The sequence below is a fragment of the Geotrypetes seraphini genome, chromosome 3 (assembly GCF_902459505.1).
Source record: "Geotrypetes seraphini chromosome 3, aGeoSer1.1, whole genome shotgun sequence".
Taxonomy (NCBI): domain Eukaryota; kingdom Metazoa; phylum Chordata; class Amphibia; order Gymnophiona; family Dermophiidae; genus Geotrypetes; species Geotrypetes seraphini.
In genome coordinates, this window is record NC_047086.1 from 228,475,710 (window position 1) to 228,497,551 (window position 21,842).

The following is a 21,842-nucleotide window of genomic DNA, read 5'->3' on the forward strand; positions in this document are numbered from 1 at the left end:
TACACAGACACAGACCGTACAAGTCTGCCCAGTAACTGGCCTAGTTCAATCTTTAATATTATTTTCTGATTCTAAATCTTCTGTGTTCATCCCACGCTTCTTTGAACTCAGTCACAGTTTTACTCTCCACCACCTCTCTCGGGAGCGCATTCCAGGCATCCACCACCCTCTCCGTAAAGTAGAATTTCCTAACATTGCCCCTGAATCTACCACCCCTCAACCTCAAATTATGTCCTCTGGTTTTACCATTTTCCTTTCTCTGGAAAAGATTTTGTTCTACGTTAATACCCTTTAAGTATTTGAACGTCTGAATCATATCTCCCCTGTCTCTCCTTTCCTCTAGGGTATACATATTCAGGGCTTCCAGTCTCTCCTCATATGTCTTCTGGTGCAAGCCTCCTATCATTTTCGTCGCCCTCCTCTGGACCGCCTCAAGTCTTCTTACGTCTTTCGCCAGATACGGTCTCCAAAACTGAACACAATACTCCAAGTGGGGCCTCACCAATGACCTGTACAGGGGCATCAACACCTTCTTTCTTCTACTGACTACGCCTCTCTTTATACAGCCCAGAATCCTTCTGGCAGCAGCCACTGCCTTGTCACACTGTTTTTTCGCCTTTAGATCTTCGGACACTATCACCCCAAGGTCCCTCTCCCCGTCCGTGCATATCAGCTTCTCTCCTCCCAGCATATACGGTTCCTTCCTATTATTAATCCCCAAATGCATTACTCTGCATTTCTTTGCATTGAATTTTAGTTGCCAGGCATTAGACCATTCCTCTAACTTTTGCAGATCCTTTTTCATATTTTCCACTCCCTCTTCGGTGTCTACTCTGTTACAAATCTTGGTATCATCTGCAAAAAGGCACACTTTTCCTTCTAACCCTTCAGCAATGTCACTTACATACATATTGAACAGGATTGGCCCCAGCACCGAACCCTGAGGGACTCCACTAGTCACCTTTCCTTCCTTCGAGCGACTTCCATTAACCACCACCCTCTGGCGTCTGTCCGACAGCCAGTTTCTGACCCAGTTCACCACTTTGGGTCCTAACTTCAGCCCTTCAAGTTTGTTCAACAGCCTCCTATGAGGAACTGTATCAAAGGCTTTGCTGAAATCCAAATAAATTACATCTAGCATATGTCCTCGATCCAGCTCTCTGGTCACCCAATCAAAAAATTCAATCAGGTTCGTTTGGCACGATTTACCTTTTGTAAAGCCATGTTGCCTCGGATCCTGTAACCCATTAGATTCAAGGAAATACACTATCCTTTCTTTCAGCAACACTTCCATTATTTTTCCAACAACTGAAGTGAGGCTCACCGGCCTGTAGTTTCCTGCTTCATCCCTGTGACCACTTTTATGAATAGGGACCACATCCGCTCTCCTCCAATCCCCAGGAATCACTCCCGTCTCCCGTTTGAAGCAGCGGTAGGCCAGACAGTAGGTAGCGGATGCGGGAGACGGTACGGGGGGGGAGGCTTCAGTGCTGGAGGGAGGAAGGCAGGCAGGCTGGCTTTAGCGCGGCAGATAGGGAGGTAGGCTGGATGGCAGTGAGGGGGAACATGGGAAGGAGACACTGCGGGCACTAAGGACATGGGAAGGAGACACTGGGGGCACTAAGGACATGGGAAGGAGACACTGGGGGCACTAAAGACAGGAAGGGGCACCAAGGACATGGGAAAGAGGCACTGGGGACCATGGGGAAGGAGGCACTGGGGGCACTAAAGACATGGGAAGGAGGCACTGGGGGCACTAAGGACATGGGAAGGAGGCACTAAGGACATGGGAAGGAGGCACTGGGGCACTAAGGACATAGGAAGGGGCACTAAGGACATGGGAAGGAAGGAGGGAGGGAATAGAAAGGGACAATTGTTGGGCCTGAGTGTAGAAAGCGGCCAAGGAGAGAGAGAGAGAGAGACAGAAAGAAAGACAGACAGACACATCTAGCACCCATTAATGTAACGGGCTTAAACACTAGTACATATATAAAAGTGTTCAAATATATTGTAAAGTAGTAATACTATCCAAAATATAAGTCTATATTAAGAACCATGTTTACATTACAACGCCTCTCAGCTGCCTCACTCTATGTCAGGGATCTCAAAGTCCCTCCTTGAGAGCCGCAATCCAGTCGGGTTTTCAGGATTTCCCCAGTGAATATGCATTGAAAACAGTGCATGCACATAGATCTCATGCAGATTCATTGGGGAAATCCTGAAAACCCGACTGGATTGCGGCCCTCAAGGAGGGACTTTGAGACCCCTGTTCTATGTCAACCAACTGTAACCCATATGAATGTATAAACAACCAAATCTGTAACTCCTCTAGTAGAGCGCTGGTCTTTGACCAGAGGGCCGCCGCGTTAGCGGACTGCTGGGCATGATGGACCACTGGTCTGACCCAGCACCGGCAATTCTTATGTTCTTACTCCACGTATGTTAACTTGTAATGAAACAACAAGGCAAGCTGTCCACCAAAGAATCCAACATGAAACAAAAGAAGATCGGTAGAAAAAAAAAAAAAAGGAGATTCAAATCAAGTTTATTCAAGGTGCTCCCAAGAACCATGCCCGATGCATTTCCACAAGCAAGGCTAGCAAACGCTAACAGAAAACCATGTCTTTCATACATAAAGTAAACATCAAAAAGTCCAACAGGACAGAGAACCACGGGTATAAAACAGCACAAAAGAAATGGGAATGGACAATGAGCACTCCACTGAAGAACACTGATGTAAAACGAACTTGTTTATTTCATAAAAAGACACAAGCTGAAGCTGAAGCTGTGGACCCGACAGCACTGTGTTTCGGCGTCTGAGGAATGCTTGCATCAGGGGTCACTTGGTCCAACTAACATGCCAGAGTAACCAAAAGCACTGAAAACTAAAGGCAAAGGAGAACCGGCATGGTTTACTAGAGAGGTGAAGGAAGCCATAAAAGAAAAGGACTCCTTTAAAAAATGGAAACACACGAAAACAACCAAAGCTTGGAACAAACACAAAGATGATCAGAAGAAATGTCACATTGCGGTGAGGGATGCCAAAAAGGACTATGAGGAGAAAATAGCGCAAGAGGCCAAAAATTTCAAGCCCTACTTTAGATACGTAAAAGGAAAAAAACCTGCAAAAGAGGCGATGGGACCGCTGGATGACCAGGGAAGAAAAGGGTACATCAAGGAAGACAAACAAATTGCAGACAGACTAAATTCCTTCTTTGCGTCTGTCTTTATGAAGGAGGACACCGCAACAATACCAGAAGCAGTGAAAGTGTTCAAAGGAGTAATAGAGGACAGCCTCACCACAGTAGAAGTGGACTTGGACCAGATCTACTACCAGATCGACAATCTTAAAAGCGACAAATCCCCTGGACCTGATGGAATTCACCTGAGAGTCTTAAAAGAACTGAAGGTTGAAATTGGAGAGCTTTTGCAAAAACTTGCCAACCTGTCAATTAGAACTGGACAGATACCGGATGATTGGAAGATAGCAAACATCACACCAATTTTCAAAAAAGGTTCAAGAGGAGAACCGGGCAACTACAGACCTGTGAGTTTTACATCTGTCCCTGGAAAGATGATTGAAGCACTGATTATAGATAGCATAGTCCAGCACTTGGATACACACAACCTGATGAGAGCCAGTCAACATGGCTTCAGGAAAGGGAAGTCATGTTTGGCGAATTTATTTCAATTTTTTGAGACCGTGAACAAATTGATAGTGGAGAACCGGTAGACATAATATACTTGGACTTCCAGAAAGCGTTCGACAAGGTTCCACATGAAAGACTTCTTAGGAAACTACAAAGCCATGGATAGGCAAATGGCTGGAGAACAGAAAGCAGAGAGTGGGCATAAATGGGAAGTTCTCAGACTGGGAGAAAGTGACTAGTGGTGTGACCCAGGGCTCGGTACTTGGGCCCATCTTATTTAATATTTTCATCAAAGACCTAGAAGAAGGAACATCCAGTGAGATCATCAAGTTTGCAGACCACACAAAGCTATGCCGGGCAATCAGATCACATAAGGATAGCGAGAAACTCCAGTGACTTGTGTCAGTTAGAGAAATGGGCGGAGAAATGGCAGATGAAGTTTAATGTGGAAAAGTGCAAAGTAATTCATTTAGGCAGAAAGAACAAGGAACACGAGCATAGAATGTCAGGTGCAACTCTGGGTAAGAGCAAACAAGAAAAGGACCTGGGCAGGGCAGGATTAATTCGTTGAGGGCCCCTAGACACACAAGTACACTGGGCCCCCTGCCCCACCCCACCATGCGCCCAGGCGGAAATAGGAAGCTGCATCAGAGGGAAGCTTTGGACAAGCAGCACCGCTTGCACAATTACAGTTCCCATTGCCTTTCTTACCCGTGTTGCTTGCTTGTCTTACTTTCCGTCGATGGGTGGGGCGGGGGCCGCATTGCCGATCGATGAAGGAGGGGCCCATCGCTGTTTGGAAAAAACAATGTTGATGCCCTCCTTCATCGGGCCCCCCTGACCATTTTGGGTCCTAGGCACGTGCCTACTTGGCCTATTGATTAATCCTGCCCTTGTCCTTGTCCTTGCTTAGAAAGTATACGTGGCAGGAGGGAGAGGGAATGAGAATCAGGGCCTCAGATCCAAATACAAGCCTAGATCTGTACACAGGGCCTAGATCCGTACACAGGGCCTAGGTCAGTGTGCTGACCTGGCCTGGTTCAGAACCGCCTGTGTGCTGACCTTGCCTGTGTTCTGATGCCCTGGATCAGAACTTATCAGATCTCCATCCCTACATCCGGAGATGGCAGTTCTTATGTTCTTATGTCTCAGCTTCTGCTTGTGTCCTTTTATGAAATAAACAAGTTGGTTTCATACACAGAACACAGATACACCCTCACCCAGTATGGAATAAATACCGTATTTTCATGCATATAACGCGCGCATTATACACAATTTTACAAACCGTGCATAACCTTGCGCGTTATACGCGTGAGCGCGTTGTACAATTTTTTTTTTTACATAGTTCCCCCCCTACGTCCGATTCACCCCCCCGCAGGACCGCTCGCAGCCCCACCCCGAAGGACCGCTCGCACCCCCACAGCCTCCCGACCCCCCCCCCCCATCATGTAGTCGCTCCTACCGGTGTCCTGCTGCTTCCTCTTGGCGGTCCCGGCCCTTCTGTGAGCCCTGCGCCTGCGCTGCTTCCTCTTCCGGCGGTCCCGCCCTTTCTTTGACGTCAGAGAAAGGGCGGGACCGCCGGAAGAGGAAGCAGCGCAGGGCTCACAGAAGGGCCGGGACCGCCAAGAGGAAGCAGCAGGACACAGGTAGGAGCGTCTACATGATGGGGAGGTCAGGAGGCTGTGGGGGTGCGAGCGGTCCTTCGGGGTGGGGGTGCGAGCGGTCCTGCGGGGGGGTGAATCTGACATCGGGGGGGGGGCATCAGGCTTTCAGGGTGGGGACAGGACTTCAAGGGGGAGAGGAGAGTCAGGGCGGGCGAAAGGAGAGTCGGGGCAGCAAGCGCGGTATACGGGTGTGCGCGGTATACAAAATTTTTTTTACATATATTTCGATTTTCGCGCACTATACCCATGTGCGCGTTTTACACGGGTGCGCGTTATCTACGTGAAAATACGGTAATCACAAACTAAAAATAGAAATATGTAGATAAAGGTTAAACTGTACCGCCAAAAAGCCAAACTGCATACAGTGAAATACCACAGAAACAATGACATATAGGCTCCCTAATACTCTGCAAAATATAAATATAGCAGATGTAAATTTGAAGAAACTGACACCTTTTGATCACTATTGAAAATAAAATCATTTTTTTTATCTTTGTTGTCTGGTGATTTCATGAGTCTCTGGTTGCACTTCCTTCTGACTATGCATCCAATCTTTCTTTCTTCCTTCTTCCTGCATGCTTCCTCTCCTCCAGCCCTCATCCCAACCAACATCTCTCTCTGTCCCTCCACGAGTCCAACTTTTTCTTCCTCTCACCCTCTCTGCCCCCTGCCACCCAACACACTCAATTCCCTCCTCCAACTTTAAACTTTTTCTTCCTCTCTCCATGCCCCTTTCCTTACTTTTTCTGTCTTTGCTCCCTCCCTTTTCTTTCTTTCATTCTCTCTCCCTGCTCCTTTCTTTCTTTCAGGCTTTCTTTCTTTCTTCCAGCCCCCTCCCATTTCTTTCTCTCTCTCCACCCCTCCGCCCCCCAGTGGCCACCACCGCTGCTGCTGATTTCGCCAAGCCACCGCCATGATTTCTCCCTGCTTCCCCAATGCGAAGGGCCCACAAGCCTTCCCGCCCAACGTCAATTCTGACGTCGGAGAGGAAGTTCTGGGGCTGGCCAGAACTTCCTCACCGATGTCAGAATTGACGTCGCGTGGGGGGGGGGAAGGTTTATGGGCCGTCACATCAGGAAAGCAGGGAGAAAGCAGTCAACCATTGCAGCCCAAAAAAAAGGCAAGGGCCCAGGGCAGCTTCTCTCCTTGCTCCCCCCAAACACTTGCCCTGCCTGCTAATACAGCCGAGAAGGGGGAAAGATGAGGAGTTCTGGCCAGCAGAGGAGGAGGCAAGGCAAGAGATCGCTTCTTCCCTACAGCCAAAATTGTTCTTTTCAGAAGGGCCCCGACACGTCAGCTGTTCTCACAAGCTGCCGGCAGCTTCCCCAAAGTTTTCCCTCTGCCACAACTTCCCGTTTCCGACAGGGCAGATTGCGGCAGAGGGAAAACTTCGGGGCAGCCGCTGGCAGCTTGTGAGAACATCTACCATGTCGGGGCCCCTCTGAAAAGGACAATGTAGGAGTTCGGACCACAGGGCCCCCTGCATCTGTTGGGCCCAGGGCAACTGCCCTGTTTGTTCCCCCCTAACGCTGGCCCTAGGCACCTGACAATTCCGGGCCCTAGGCACGTGCCTCCTATCCTTTAATCCAGCCCTAGGCAAAGGAAGTAATCAGAGGAAATAATTACCAGTCCTGTGCTTCTATCCAGTGGGCCAGGTATTGTCGTACATACACAGAGAGCAGGTCAGAGCTGTAGAGGTTCTGCAATTGCTCCTGGAAACTATCATCAAGGTGCTGCAGGTCTTCCCACACACTGACACGGGTATCTGACTCCATATCAGGAGCCAGCCGACAACCTCCAGATACAATTTTGTCTATAACACAAAAAGAGGAATTCACATTATCACTAGCATGGTATGTATGGTGCATGTATCAGAAGTACACAGCACTGTACAAAGACACAAAACTGTCATGTGCATGTGAAACCACAAGCAGAAACACGATACAGAGGTACTGATAGGGGACTTCAACCTGCCTGATGCAGACTGGACCACATTTTCAGCAACAACCAGCAGCAGCAGGAGGCTTTTGACCACCATAAAAGGAGTACATCTCAGACAAATGGTAACGGAGCCCACTAGGGCCCAGGCGATCCTAGACCTGGTACTCACCAATGGGGAAAGCGTCTCAGAGGTCTCGGTAGGAGATACGCTAGCCTCCAGCGACCACAACATGGTATGGTTCAACCTTGGGAAAGGATCCCCTAAATCAATTACAAAAACAAAGGTGCTCAAATTCCGGGGCACTGACTTCGCACGCATGGGAGATTTCGTTCATCAGACGCTGCAGGACCAAGCAGAGACTGGCAATGTGGAAACTATGTGGTCGTACCTGAAATCATCCATACACGAAGCAACTAATCGCTACATAAAATCAGTAGATAAACGGCAAAGAAACAACAAACCCCAATGGTTCACTGAAGAGATCTTGCACCTCATTAAGGAGAAGAAAAAAGCATTTCTTTCCTACAAACGTACGCAGAGAAGAGAAACTAAAGTAGAATATAAGACCAGATCTGCAGCAGTCAAAACAGCAGTTAGGGAGGCCAAACTTTGTGTGGAAGAAACTCTGGCAAAAAACATTAAAAAAGGGGACAAATCCTTCTTTAGGTATATCAGTGATAGGAAAAGGAACACAGACAGTATAGTACGCCTTAGACAACCGGACGGAAACTACGCGGTGGCGGATTCAGAAAAAGTAGAACTACTAAATGAATATTTCTGCTCAGTCTTCACCTGCGAAGCACCGGGACACAGACCACAGTTGAAGGTAAAACAAGACGTGGATGACCCGTTTCAGAATTTTGAGTTCACACCTGGGGACGTCTACAATGAACTGGCAAGGTTAAAGGTAAACAAGGCCATGGGACCGGACAATTTACACCCAAGAGTGCTCAGAGAATTGAGAGATGTTCTGGCGGAACCGATGGCAGTGCTCTTCAATCTCTCACTAAGTACGGGGAAAGTTCCGTTGGACTGGAAGACGGCCAACGTCGTTCCTCTACATAAAAAGGGTTGTAAGGCTGAGGCTGCGAACTATAGACCGGTAAGCCTCACCTCAATAGTGTGTAAACTCATGGAAACACTAATTAAGTATAAATTAGATACGATCCTGAACGAGGGAAATCTCCGGGATCCCAGTCAACATGGATTCACCAAGGGTAGGTCATGCCAGTCCAATCTTATCAGCTTCTTTGACTGGACTCAGGAGAGTCCTTGGACGTCGTGTACCTGGATTTCAGCAAAGCGTTTGACAGCGTCCCTCACCGCAGGCTGCTGAACAAGATGAAATCGATGGGATTAGGAGAGACTCTAACTGCATGGGTTAAAGATTGGCTTAGTGGCAGACCTCAGAGGGTGGTGGTTAACGGTACCCTCTCTAAAATGTCAGGGGTGACTAGCGGAGTGCCACAGGGTTCAGTCCTGGGCCCACTCCTCTTCAACATATTCATTGGGGATCTGACTCAAGGGCTTCAAGGCAAGGTAACCTTATTCGCTGATGACGCCAAACTATGCAATATAGTAAACGGCTATAATCTACAGGATGCTATGGAGCAAGACCTGCGTACTTTAGAAAGTTGGTCCTCGATCTGGCAGCTGGGCTTCAAAGCCAAGAAATATAAGGTCATGCATCTCGGTAACGGAAATCCTTGCAAAACTTACACCCTGAATGGAGAAACTTTAACCAGGACTGCGGCAGAACGAGACTTAGGAGTAATAAGAACATAACATAAGAACATAAGCAGTGCCTCCGCCGGGTCAGACCACAGGTCCATCCCGCCCAGCAGTCCGCTCCCGCGGCGGCCCAAAACAGGTCAAGACCTGTCTGAATCATCAGAAGGGGCTCCCTTGCCACCTTGGTTTCCCATTTAAGTCCTGCCTTCCTATCGAAGTCCTAGCCCTCCGGTCTTGCACATGCACGACCAGGTTAGTTTATACTCATTTCCTGATTTACTTCCTATACTTGTATTACCTCCCAGCTCCTCCCTCAGTATCCCACGATCCCTTTATCCCTCAGGAATCCATCCAATCCCTGTTTGAATCCTTGTACCGTATTCTGCTTGATCACTTCCTCCGGTAGCGCATTCCAAGTGTCCACGACCCTTTGGGTGAAAAAAAACTTCCTTGCATTTGTTTTGAACCTATCTCCCTTCAGTTTCTCAGAATGTCCCCTCGTATTTGCTGTCCCCTTCAGTCTAAAGAATCTGTCCCTATCCACCTTCTCTATGCCCCTCATGATCTTGAAAGTCTCTATCATATCTCCCCTGAGCCTCCTTTTCTCCAGAGAGAAGAGCCCCAGCCTATCCAGCCTCTCGGCGTATGAGCAGTGTTCCAGCCCTCTTACCAATTTCGTTGCTCTCCTTTGGACTCTCTCAAGTACCGCCATGTCCTTCTTGAGGTGCGGCGACCAATACTGAACGCAGTACTCCAGATGTGGACGTACCATCGCTCGATACAAAGGCATGATGACTTCCCGTGTTCTGGTTGCTATGCCCTTCTTTATGATGCCCAGCATCCTGTTGGCTTTTTTCGAGGCTGCTGCGCACTGTGCAGATGGCTTCAGTGATGCATCCACCAGCACACCCAAGTCTCTCTCGAGTCTGCTGTCTCCCAACAATACCCCCCCTAATTTGTAGCTGAACAACGGGTTCTTTTTCCCTATATGCATGACCTTGCATTTGTCCACGTTGAAGCGCATTTGCCATTTGTTTGCCCAGTCTTCCAGCTTGTCCAGGTCCCTTTGTAGGTCTTCACACTCCTCCCTGGTCGTAACTCTGCCGCACAGTTTGGTATCGTCTGCGAATTTTATAACCTCACACTTTGCCTCCTTTTCCAGGTCATTGATGAATATGTTAAAGAGTAAAGGCCCCAGCACCGATCCCTGTGGCACACCGCTCGTGACTCCCCGCCAGTCAGAATATTGACCCTTTACTCCAACCCTCTGCAGTCTTCCCGATAACCAGTGCTTGATCCATCTGTGCACATCCCCTCCCACCCCGTGGTTCCACAGCTTCTTAAGTAGCCTTTCATGTGGCACCTTGTCGAAAGCCTTTTGAAAGTCGAGGTAAATGATGTCTATGGGCTCCCCATTGTCCACCCGACTGCTTATTCCCTCAAAGAAGTACAGAAGGTTCGTTAGGCACGACCTTCCCTTACAGAATCCGTGCTGGCTTGTTCTCAGTAGGCCATTTCTCTCGATGTGCTCGCAAATGCCGTCCTTGATCATAGCTTCCACAATCTTCCCTATAATTGAAGTCAGGCTCACCGGCCTGTAGTTCCCGGGGTCACCCCTCGATCCTTTCTTGAAGATGGGTGTGACATTTGCCAATTTCCAGTCCTCCGGCACCTCACCAGTTTTCAAGGATAGGTTGCAAACATGTTGTATTGTGCCCGCTATTTCCTTCAGAACCCTTGGATGGATCCCGTCCGGGCCCGGTGATTTGCCGCATTTTAACCTGTCTATCTGTTTGAGGACATCCTCCCTACTTACCTCTATGTGCTCTAATTTTCCAGTCTGTTCCCCACTCATGAGCTCCTCTGAGTCTGGTATATTAGATTTGTCTTCGCTCGTGAAAACCGACGAGAAGAACGTGTTCAACCTCTCAGCTACCTCTTTATCCTCCTTAATCACTCCCTTCCTGTCCCCATCGTCCAACGGCCCTACTTCCTCTCTCGCTGGTCGCTTCCCCTTAACGTAACTGAAGAATGCCTTGAAGTTTTTCGCCTTCTTGGCCAGCCCCTCTTCGTATTTCCCTTTTGCTTTTCTAACCTCCCGGTGGCATTCCTTTTGGCATTTCCTGTGCGCCTGGTGATTTTCCTCTGTTGGGTCCTTTTTCCATCTCCGGAAAGATACTTTTTTGTCCTTTATCGCCCTCTTTACTTCTATTGACATCCAAACTGGGTCCTTTGGTCGCTTGTTCTTGCAGCCTTTCCTGAAGTTGGGGACGTACATTCTCTGTGCTTCTTGCAGGGTGTCCCTGAATAGGGTCCAGGCGCTTCCCACAGTCTCCATCCTAAAGATGTTTCTGAGCTTCCTCTCCACCATTTCCCTCATAGCAACGTAGTTCCCTTTCTTGAAGTTCAGCGCAGTTGTTGCGGTCCTCCTAACTATGGGTGTCCCTCTTTCTAATGTGAATCTGATCGTGTTGTGATCACTGTTGCCTAGTGGTCCTCCCACTTCTACCCCTCTTGCAGGCCCCCCTAATCCGTTTAGGATGAGGTCAAGAGTAGTACCCCCTCGCGTCGGTTCTTTGACTAGTTGCTCCATGAAGCAGTCCTTCACAGCTTCTACAAATCCTATCTCCCTATTGCAGTTGGAGTGACCCGTACTCCAGTCTATCCCTGGGTAGTTGAAGTCCCCCATCACTGTTACATTTCCAGTCCTGCACTCCTGTCTCAATTCCGCTTCCAAGTCGTGTCCGACTCCCTCTGGTGTACCAGGTGGTCGATAGTACAGCCCCAGTTTTATGCCCGCACCCTTGTTTCCCAGTAATTTGACCCACATCGATTCCAGCCCCTCTGCCTTCGTTACCATATCCATCCCGACCGAGTGGATAGAGTCCTTTATATATAGTGCTATGCCTCCCCCCTTTTTGTGGGTCCTGTCCCTCCTATAGAGCTTGTACCCCGGCAGCGCTACATCCCATTGATTTTCCTCTGTCCACCAGGTTTCTACAACTCCAATTATATCCAAGTCCTCCCCCTTGGCCATGACTTCTAGTTCACCCATCTTGGCCGTGAGGCTTCTTGCATTTGCGTATAAGCACCGCAGGTCCCGTCGTTTTTCTCCCAACTCTGCATTTACTTGGGCCACTTGCCCTTGGATTTCGGGCAGTTTTCCCGCTCTCTGTGTTTCTGCTTTACCCTCAGCCTTTACCCTCTTAGCTTTCAGCTTCCCCACATTCCTGCTGACATGAAAGCAGCCACTCAAGTGGAGAAGGCTTCATCTAAAGCACGGCAGATGATAGGTTGTATCAAGAGAAGCTTTGTCAACAGGAAGCCTGAAGTCATGATGCCATTGTACAGAGCCATGGTGAGACCTCATCTGGAATACTGTGTGCAATTTTGGAGGCCACATTACCGTAAAGATGTGCTCAGAGTTGAATCGGTTCAGCGGATGGCCACCAGGATGGTCTCGGGGCTAAAGAAAGACTGAGCAAATTGCAGCTCTACACTCTCGAAGAGCGTAGGGAGAGGGGAGACATGATTGAGACTTTTAAGTACATCACGGGTCGGGTCAAGGTGGAAGATGATATCTTTCTTCTGAAGGGACCCTCGACCACAAGGGGTCATCTGCTCAAGCTCAGGGGAGGGAAGTTTTGTGGAGACGCCAGGAAGTACTTCTTCACGGAGAGAGTGATTGAGCATTGGAACAAGCTTCCAGTGCAGGTGATCGAGGCACGCAGCATCTCAGACTTCAAGAATAAATGGGATACCTATGTGGGATCCCTACGAGGGTCATGCCAAGGGATAGGGTCACTAGGGTATAGACTTGAAAGAGCGGGTCAGTAGAATGGCAGTATAATTACAATTATACTTAAGGGGGTCATTAGTCTTAATAGGGAGGGTCAATAGTGTGGGCATACTTGATGGGCTGTAGCTCTTATCTGCCGTCATCTTTCTATGTTTCTATGTAGGAGAAGTGACGGAACAACCACCAATTATCGCCAAGTGCTTTACTGTAAAAATGACTCAACATGGCTGGGTTTTGGCAATGTTGCTTGCATCAAGGGTCTGATTAGCTGCGATTAGCGTCTCCCTGTTAATACACGAGTCATTGGCTCCTCTTTCTCTTTTGTGAATCTGGAGTTGTGCCTTTCTCTGCCACCACCCATCTGTGGTTTGAATTGTCTCTCTTTAGAGTTTAGGTAGTAAATCTCTACCTTTGTTTCTCTTCTGACCACCTCTGCTGCGGCGTAGCAAGGGTGAGGCACCCAGGGCAGTGGCGCCTCTTCCTGCCCTCTTCTCCACCCCCATCCCCCGCTCCCTCCTGCCGCGTGCACGTAACCCTTTCCCTTCCCCTATACCTCTAGACAAAGTTAGACAAGTTCCTGCTGAACCAGAACATACGCAGAGAAGGCTAGACTCAGTTAGAGCACTGGTCTTTGACCTAAGGGCCGCCGTGTGAGCAGACTACTGGGCACGATAGACCATTGGTCTGACCCAGCAGCAGCAATTCTTATGTTCTTTCTTGTATAACCCCTGCAAACAATTTAAGCACAAAAAAAATCCTTTATAAAATTATTCCTATAACAAAAAGTCCCTACACTTTGTCCCTATAGTCCAGTGTTCTTCAGTTCAAGGCCTGGGAACCCAATGATGGTCCCTGGACACTTCTAGGGCTGCCCCCATCCAGAAAGGTGAAAGCAGATGGTAGGAAGCGCTGCATGCTTAAAGGACAAAGTATTTTTCAAAAGATGGAGAATGCATTTGGAAATACCCATTTCCTTCAGGATAGAAACATAGAAACATAGAAAGGTGACGGCAGAAAAGGGCCACAGCCCATCAAGTCTGCCCACTCTACTGACCCACCCCATTAAGTCTGAGTGCTGATGACTTAGTTCCTTAGCTCGACCCTCGTAGGGATCCTACGTGGATATCCCATCTATTCTTAAAGTCGAGCACGCTGGCGGCCTTGATCACCTGCCTCGGAAGTTTGTTCCAATGATCCACCACCCTTTCCGTGAAGAAGTACTTCCTGGCGTCACCACTAAATTTCCCTCCTCTGAGTTTAAGCGGGTGCCCCCTTGTGACCGAGGGTCCCATGGGAAAGAATATGTCGTTTTCCATCTCGACACGACCTGTGACGTATTTAAATGTCTCAATCATGTCACCCCTTTCCCTGCGCTCCTCTAGAGTATAGAGCTGCAATTTGCCCAGTCTTTCTTCGTATGAGAGACCCTTGAGTCCGGAGACCATTCTAGTGGCCATCCGCTGGACCGACTCGGCTCGAAGCACATCTTTACGGTAATGCGGCCTCCAGAATTGCACACAGTATTCCAGATGAGGTCTCACCAAGGATCTGTAAAGTGGCATGATGACTTCAGGTTTGCGGCTGACGAAGCTTCTCTTGATACATCCCATCATTTGCCTTGCCTTGGATGAGGCCTTCTCTACTTGTTTGGCAGCCTTCATGTCTGCACTGATGATAACTCCCAAGTCCCGTTCTTCTGAAGTCCTAGCTAGTGCTTCTCCATTCAAGGCGAGAGCGCCTTTGCAAAGAGCCTAAAGAAGAGCCAAATCCAGGACACAATAGGGCAAATTCGTCATTTCAGATACCCTACTGTTCTCTCTAACACCTAACTTTCAACTTTATTTCAACCTTACCTCTCAGAAGCCCTAACCTCACACATTCTCTTACTATCTCTCATACTCTCACACTCATTCTCTTACTATCTCTCATACTATCTCTCATACTCTCACACTCATACCCCCATACTCTCTTATACTCTTATACTCTCGCATTTACTCTCCCTCATTTACTCTATCGCATTAACTCTCTCTCTCCCTTTTTGTTTTGTTATGGCAGGGCGGACAAGAAGTGTGAAACCTACAAGCAAGGTTGGCATCCCTTGCACTGAGGTGATCCGGGAGATGGCCTCAGCCTACGTGCAGACAGAGGAGGACAAAGCACCGGGAAGGGACGTCTCCGTGCAAACTGAGCCCATCACACGGCAGTACATTATGGCCTCTACACAGACAGAGGAGGTCGGCCAGCAAGATGATGACATCATGCAGGAACTAAGGAGCCTCAGGGAGGAGGTGAAACGTCTGAGAGGCATTAGAGAGGATGAGGCATATATCGATGGGATAGTGCAGGAGCTATCCCAAATCACAGAACGGGCTCGTGACGGATCTCCCATGATGACACCAGGGCCGTCAACAAAGAAACCAACTGTTGCTGTTCAGGAGATGGATGGAGACACTGACTCCTGGCAGTTACTGACCTCCTCCACAGGTAAACGTAGGAGACCTCCCCCCCCCCATTTACAATCTCTTCACCTTCTCACTCTTTCTCTCACCAGGGCAGCTCCACATCGACTCCACATCTGACCTTGAAGAACAGATTCCAGGTCTTGCAGGAAGAAACTACCAATGTGGACATGGAACAGGAACAACACGCATCTCCAAGGACAATGGATCGACACCCCCAAAAGAAGCGTAGAGTGATAGTCATTGGGGACTCCATGTTGAGGGGCACCGAGGGACCAGTATACAGACCGGATATGCAGTCAAGGGAGGTCTGCTGTCTACCCGGAGCCAGAATACGAGATGTGACCACCTGTCTGGATAGACTTCTCAGGCCCCAAGACCACTTCCCCATGATGCTCATTCACGTCGGTACGAACGACACTGCCAAGAACTCCCTGGAGGACATAGCTAGAGACTTCGGAGCTCTGGGAAAGAGGCTAAAGCAGACAGGAGCACAGGTAGTATTCTCTTCAATTCTTCCAGTTAGGGGCAGAGGAAGGGACAGGGATGAACGTATCCTGAAGACCTAGAAAAAGGTTGAAGATGGGATGGCTAATAGCCAGCACATTATTGCCTGCCTGCCTCTGCCTAAGCCGCCTCCAGGGATGCTTCCTTCCTTTCTAGCCCCCTCTGTCAAAGCAAACTCAACCCAAGCCCCCACTCCTAAGTTAGATCCGATAGAGAGATTGCCAATAGGGGTGGAGGAGAGAGGAAGAAAAGCTGGACTCATGGAGAGAGAGAGAGAGAGAGAGAGAGAGACTGCCAATAGGGGTGGAGGAGAGAGGAAGAAATGTTGGACTCATGGAGGGACAGAGAGAGAGAGAGAGAGAGAGAGAGAGAGAGAGAGAGACTGCCAATAGGGGTGGAGGAGAGAGGAAGAAAAGTTGGACTCATGGAGGGAGAGAGAGATTGCCAATAGGGATGGAGGCGAGAGGAAGAAAAGTTGGACTCATGGAGGGAGAGAGAGAGGAGAGAGAGAGAGGGGGAGAGGGGGAGAGAGAGATATTGCCAATAGGGGTGGAGGAGAGAGGAAGAAAAGTTGGACTCATGGAGAGAGAGAGAGAGATTGCCAATAGGGGTGGAGGAGGGAGGAAGAAAAGTTGGACTCATGGAGAGAGAGAGAGAGATTGCCAATAGGGGTGGAGGAGGGAGGAAGAAAAGTTGGACTCATGGAGAGAGAGAGAGAGAGATTGCCAATAGGGGTGGAGGAGAGAGGAAGAAAAGTTGGACTCATGGAGAGAGAGAGAGATTGCCAATAGGGGTGGAGGAGGGAGGAAGAAAAGTTGGACTCATGGAGGGAGAGAGAGATAGAGATTGCCAATAGGGGTGGAGGAGAGAGGAAGAAAAGTTGGACTCATGGAGAGAGAGAGAGAGAGAGAGAGAGAGAGATTGCCAATAGGGGTGGAGGAGAGAGGAAGAAAAGTTGGACTCATGGAGGGAGAGAGAGATAGAGATTGCCAATAGGGGTGGAGGAGAGAGGAAGAAAAATTGGACTCATGGAGGGAGGGAGAGAGAGATAGAGATTGCCAATAGGGGTGGAGGAGAGAGGAAGAAAAATTGGACCATTGGGGAAGGGAATGAGGTCTGGAGGAGATGAAGCATGTAGGAGGCAATAAGAAAAATATTAGATGCACAGTCAGAAGGAAGTGTAACCACAGACTCATGAAATCACCAGACAACAAAGGTAGGAAAAATGATTTTATTTTCACTTTAGTGATTGAAATGTGTCCGTTTTGAGAATTTATATCTTACACTATATTTGTCTATTTTTCTACAGTTGTTACTGAGGTGATATTGCATATTTAAAAGTCATCTGCCTTGACCTATTTGAAAAAACAACAAATATAAATGATAATTAAGATTTTCTCTGCATATCGTGTGCTTTGTGGTTTTTAAATTTTGCAGTTACCATAATCCTATATAATAAAACCCTAAGCGAGCATGCGCACTTAGGGTTTCATGATCTCTGCCGCCGTGTTTTCTGATCCGTGGCCAGATTCTATTTTAGAACGTGGCGGCAGGGATCACTCTGGACACTCCCCTCCTCCACCAACCGCTGGATGAAGCAGGCAAGCTCTGTCCCTGCCCGCCTCCCTGTCACTACTCACACACTCATGTTTTTTTTTTTTTTTGGGGGGGGGCATATCTTCTTTACCTGAGGCCCGGTGCACAGCTCCACCTGTGCAAGCACTCCTCCCCTCACTCACTAAGCGGCAGCATCCTCGCTCCGGGACCCACTGACCTTACAATCTCTCCCTCCAATGCGACTCTCCCAGCGAGATGACCTTAACAACTAACCTCCATCCAGCGTTGGCAGCCGCAGCACGCTAAACAGGCTGCTTCGCGGCTTTCTCCTGCCGGTGAAGCATCACTGATGATGTCATCGGTGATGCTTCACCGGCAGGAGAAAGCCGCGAAGCAGCCTGTTTAGCGTGCTGTGGCTGCCAACGCTGGAGGGAGGTTAGTTGTTAAGGTCATCTCGCTGGGAGGGTTGCATGGGAGGGAGAGATAGCAGGGTCAGCGGAGGTTGGGCTTGGAGGGGAGAGAAGTGGTCTGCCTCGGGTGCTTCAAGGCCTGGTTTCTTCGGGCAGCAGCAGCGTTTACAATTCGCTGTTGTTGCCGGCTTCAGGCTTTCCTCTCTGGCGGGTCCTGCCTACTTCCTGTTTTCATGAAGACAGGATCCGACAGAGAGGAAGGCCTGAAGCCGGCAACAGCAATGAATTGTGAATGCTGCTGCCCGATGAAGTTCAAGGAGGAAAAGGAGCAGAAGGGGAGAGAATGGCTTGGAGGGAAGAAGAGATGGCAGGGCATGGAGGGAAGGAGGAAGGTATGCCAGGTATGAAGGGGGAAAGGAAGGAGGACATGCCATATGGAACAGAGAGAGAGGGCAGACACTGGATGGAAAGAGAAGAGGGCAGTGAATGGAATGGGCAAGACAGAGGATGAACAGTAGAGAGATACTGAATGGAAGTCTGAGGGACAGGGGAAGCAGACGTTGGAAGGAAGTGGGGAGGAGAAAGAAAAAAGGGCACATGCAGGATTGAGGGAAGAGGACAGAGATAGAAATAAAGATAGACAGATAGGGGGCCAGGGAGAGACACAGACAGAAAGAATGACAGATAGACAGCGTCCAAAGAGAGAGAGAGACAAATTAAAAAAAAAAAAACAGACAGACAGCGTCCAAAGAGAGAGAGAGACAAATTAAAAAAAAAAAAACAGACAGAGGACAGACATCTACTCTAGCACCCGTTAATGTAACGGGCTAAAACACTAGGTGCTACTGGGCCAGGGGAGCAAGGAAGAGGGATGGGGGGAGCAGGGAAGAGGTGCTACTGGGCCGGGGGAGCAATGAAAAGGGACAGGGAGAGCAGGGAAGAGGTGCTACTGGACCGGGAGAGCAGGGAAGAGGTGCTACTGGTTCCAGGGGAGCAATGAAGAGGGACAGGGGGAGCAGGGAAGAGGTGCTGCTGGACAGGGAAGTGGAGTGGGGAGGGAAATGCTGCTGGTGAGAAAAGGGGGCTAGGGATGAAAGGGAACAGATGGGAGAAGGGGGCTGGGGGGGCGGGGTAAAAATGAGTTTGGAGCTGGGGCTGAAAATAGGGGACATGTGAGGGAAGGAGGCTTTATTAGCACCCGTTAATTAGAGAGCTGCACGGGAACGGGGACGACGGGAATCCCGCGGGACCCGCGGGCATCCCGCAGGTTCCCCCTTTGGGTCACGGGGATCCCGTGGGGACGCCCCTAGGGTCGCGGGGATCCCGTGGGGACGCCCCTAGGGTCGCGGGGATCCCGTGGGGACGCCTCCGAGGGTCACGGGGATCCTGCGGGGCTGGATGTACTCAGTCGCGCGGCTCTTCTCCCTACCTTCTCTGCTTGCAGCACAGAGCCGAACGGAAGTCTTCCCGACGTCAGCGCTGACGTCGGAGGGGAGGGAGAGCTTAAACAAAGCCCTCCCTCCTTCCGACGTCAGCGCTGACGTCGGGAAGACTTCCGTTTGGCTCTGTGCTGCAGGCAGTGCAGGTAAGGAGGAGAGTAGCCTCGCGGTTCGAGTGGCTACCAAGGCAGGGGGCGGTCCGCCCCACCCCAGTTGCAGCACAGCCGGCCAGGTCCCCTTACTTTTGTGGCACTTCCCCGACCGACCGACAACAGCCCCGGTCCGACAATCCTCCCTGCCCCGTAGCCGCGAATCTAAATTATCTTCTTACAGCAGCTGTAATAAGGTAATTTAGATTCGCAGTTAAGGGCAGGGAGGTTTGTCGGACCGGGGCTGTTGTCAGTCGGTCGGGGAAGTGCCACAAAAGTAAGGGGACCTGGCCGGCTGTGCTGCACCCGGGGCGGTAGAGAAGGAGTGGGGAGAAGGACGCTGAAAGGCCATGGGGAAGACGGGAGGGGGGGGAAGGACTCTGAAAGCACTTGAAGACAGAGGAGGGAGAAGGACGCTGAAAGCACATGGGGAATACAAAGGGGTGGAGAAGGACGCTGAAAGGCCATGGGAAGGGGGGGAAGGACTCTGAAAGCACTTGTGGAAGACAGAGGGGGAGAAGGATGCTGAAAGCACATGGGGAAGACAAAGGGGTGGAGAAGGACGCTGAAAGGACATGGGGAAGACGGGGGGTGGAGAAGGACGCTGAAAGGCCATGGGGAAGACAAAGGGGTGGAGAAGGACGCTGAAAGGACATGGGGAAGACAAAGGGGTGGAGAAGGACGCTGAAAGCACATGGGGAATACAAAGGGGTGGAGAAGGACGCTGAAAGGCCATGGGAAGGGCGGGGGGGAAGGACTCTGAAAGCACTTGTGGAAGACAGAGGGGGAGAAGGATGCTGAAAGCACATGGGGAAGACAAAGGGGTGGAGAAGGACGCTGAAAGGACATGGGGAAGACGGGGGGGGTGGAGAAGGACGCTGAAAGGCCATGGGGAAGACAGAGAGGGAGAAGGACGCTGAAAGGACATGGGGAAGCAGAGGGGGAGAAGGACACTGAAAGCACATGTGGAAGACAGAGGGGGGAGAAGGACTCTGACAGGACATGGGGAAGATGGGGGGAGAAGGACGCTGAAAGGAAATGGGGAAGAGAGAGTAGGGAGAAGACGCTGGCAGGGAAGAAGACAGATGCCAGACTATGGGGGGAGCGGAGAGAAGAAGATGGGTGCCAGACCAATTTGGAAAGGGGGAAGAAAGGGAGAGGCACAGTAACAGAGCAAATGGAAGATGCAGAAGGAAGAGAGACAGTGACTGGAAGGAATTGAATGAGAACATGAGGAAAGCAGAAACCAGGCAACAAAGGTAGGAAAAGAATTATATTTCTTTTTTTTTATTTTGCTTCAGGATAAAGTAGTATATTAGTTGTGTTGATAAAAATTTATAAACATTAGAGGCTCTGGTAGAAACCCATTTGCAAAGTATGTATTCTTCCCAATTAATATTTTCAAATTAATAAAGTCTTTTTGCTTATTTGTAAATGGGTTTCTACCAGAGCCTTTAATTCAGTAGCATAATTAAATGAAATAACTATTTCTGAACTTTATAGGGACGGGCGGGGACGGAGGGGATTCCTCGCGGGGACAGGTGGGGACGGAGGGGATTCCTCGCGGGGACAGGGTGGGGACGGAGGGGATTCCTCACGGGGACGGGTGGGATTCCTCATGGGGACGGGTGGGGACGGGTGGGACTTTGGTGGGGACGGGTGGGATTTCTGTCCCCGCGCAACTCTCTACCGTTAATGTAACGGGCTTAAACACTAGTGTATTAATAAGATTATATTGTGTGTATATGAAAAATGGATGGAAGAAATTGCATTACAATTAGTACTATTATGGGGATGGGGTCTGGGACGGAGCTTGGGTGAGGCTAGTCGGTTGATATTTGTAAGACTTAAGGGGTACTTGGCTTGAAGAAGTTGAGAAACATGCCGGTATGTGAGCAGATACATAAATGAAATGCTTTGGCACTTTTATTTTTATTAACCAAAAAGCAGTGGTGAAAGCCTAGGAAGACGGCAACTCTGACATTAGCAGGTCAGTCTGTTTTGCTTTTACCCAGTAGACAGGATGCCTGGAAAGCACAGTTACTTACCGTAACAGGTGTTATCCAGGGACAGCAGGCATATATTCTCACATATGGGTGACGTCATCTACGGAGCCCCAGCGCGGACAGCTTTTCAAGCAAACTTGATTGAAGTTTCAAGTTTGCACAATGCACCACGCATGTGCTAGCCTTCTCGCCCACTAGAGGGCGCATCCCCACCTCGTGGTCCTCAGTTCCATATCCAGCAAAGAAGCCATCCCCGGGGAGGTGGGCGGGTTGTGAGAATATATGCCTGCTGTCCCTGGATAACACCTGTTACGGTAAGTAACTGTGCTTTATCCCAGGACAAGCAGGCATGATATTCTCACATATGGGTGACCTCCAAGCCAACCAAAAAAGGGCAGGTGGGAGGATGGCAATTTAGGAAAACAGATTACGTAACACCGACTGGCCAAACCGGCCGTCGCTTCTGGACAAAGTGTCCAGACAGTAGTGAGAGGTGAACGTATGAACCGAAGACCAAGTGGCAGCTTTA

At 49.6% G+C, this 21,842-nt stretch overlaps 1 protein-coding gene across 1 annotated transcript in view; it reads right to left on the reverse strand.

The window, feature by feature from the left end:
* STAT2 (signal transducer and activator of transcription 2) overlaps nt 1-21,842 on the reverse strand; it is a 162,609-nt gene that overhangs the window by 107,307 nt on the left and 33,460 nt on the right. Inside the window, exon 2 of the mRNA XM_033939517.1 lies at nt 6,941-7,127. Coding sequence (XP_033795408.1) covers nt 6,941-7,089 — 149 coding nt within the window. The 5' untranslated portion in view covers nt 7,090-7,127. The remainder of the gene's footprint in view (nt 1-6,940; nt 7,128-21,842) is intronic.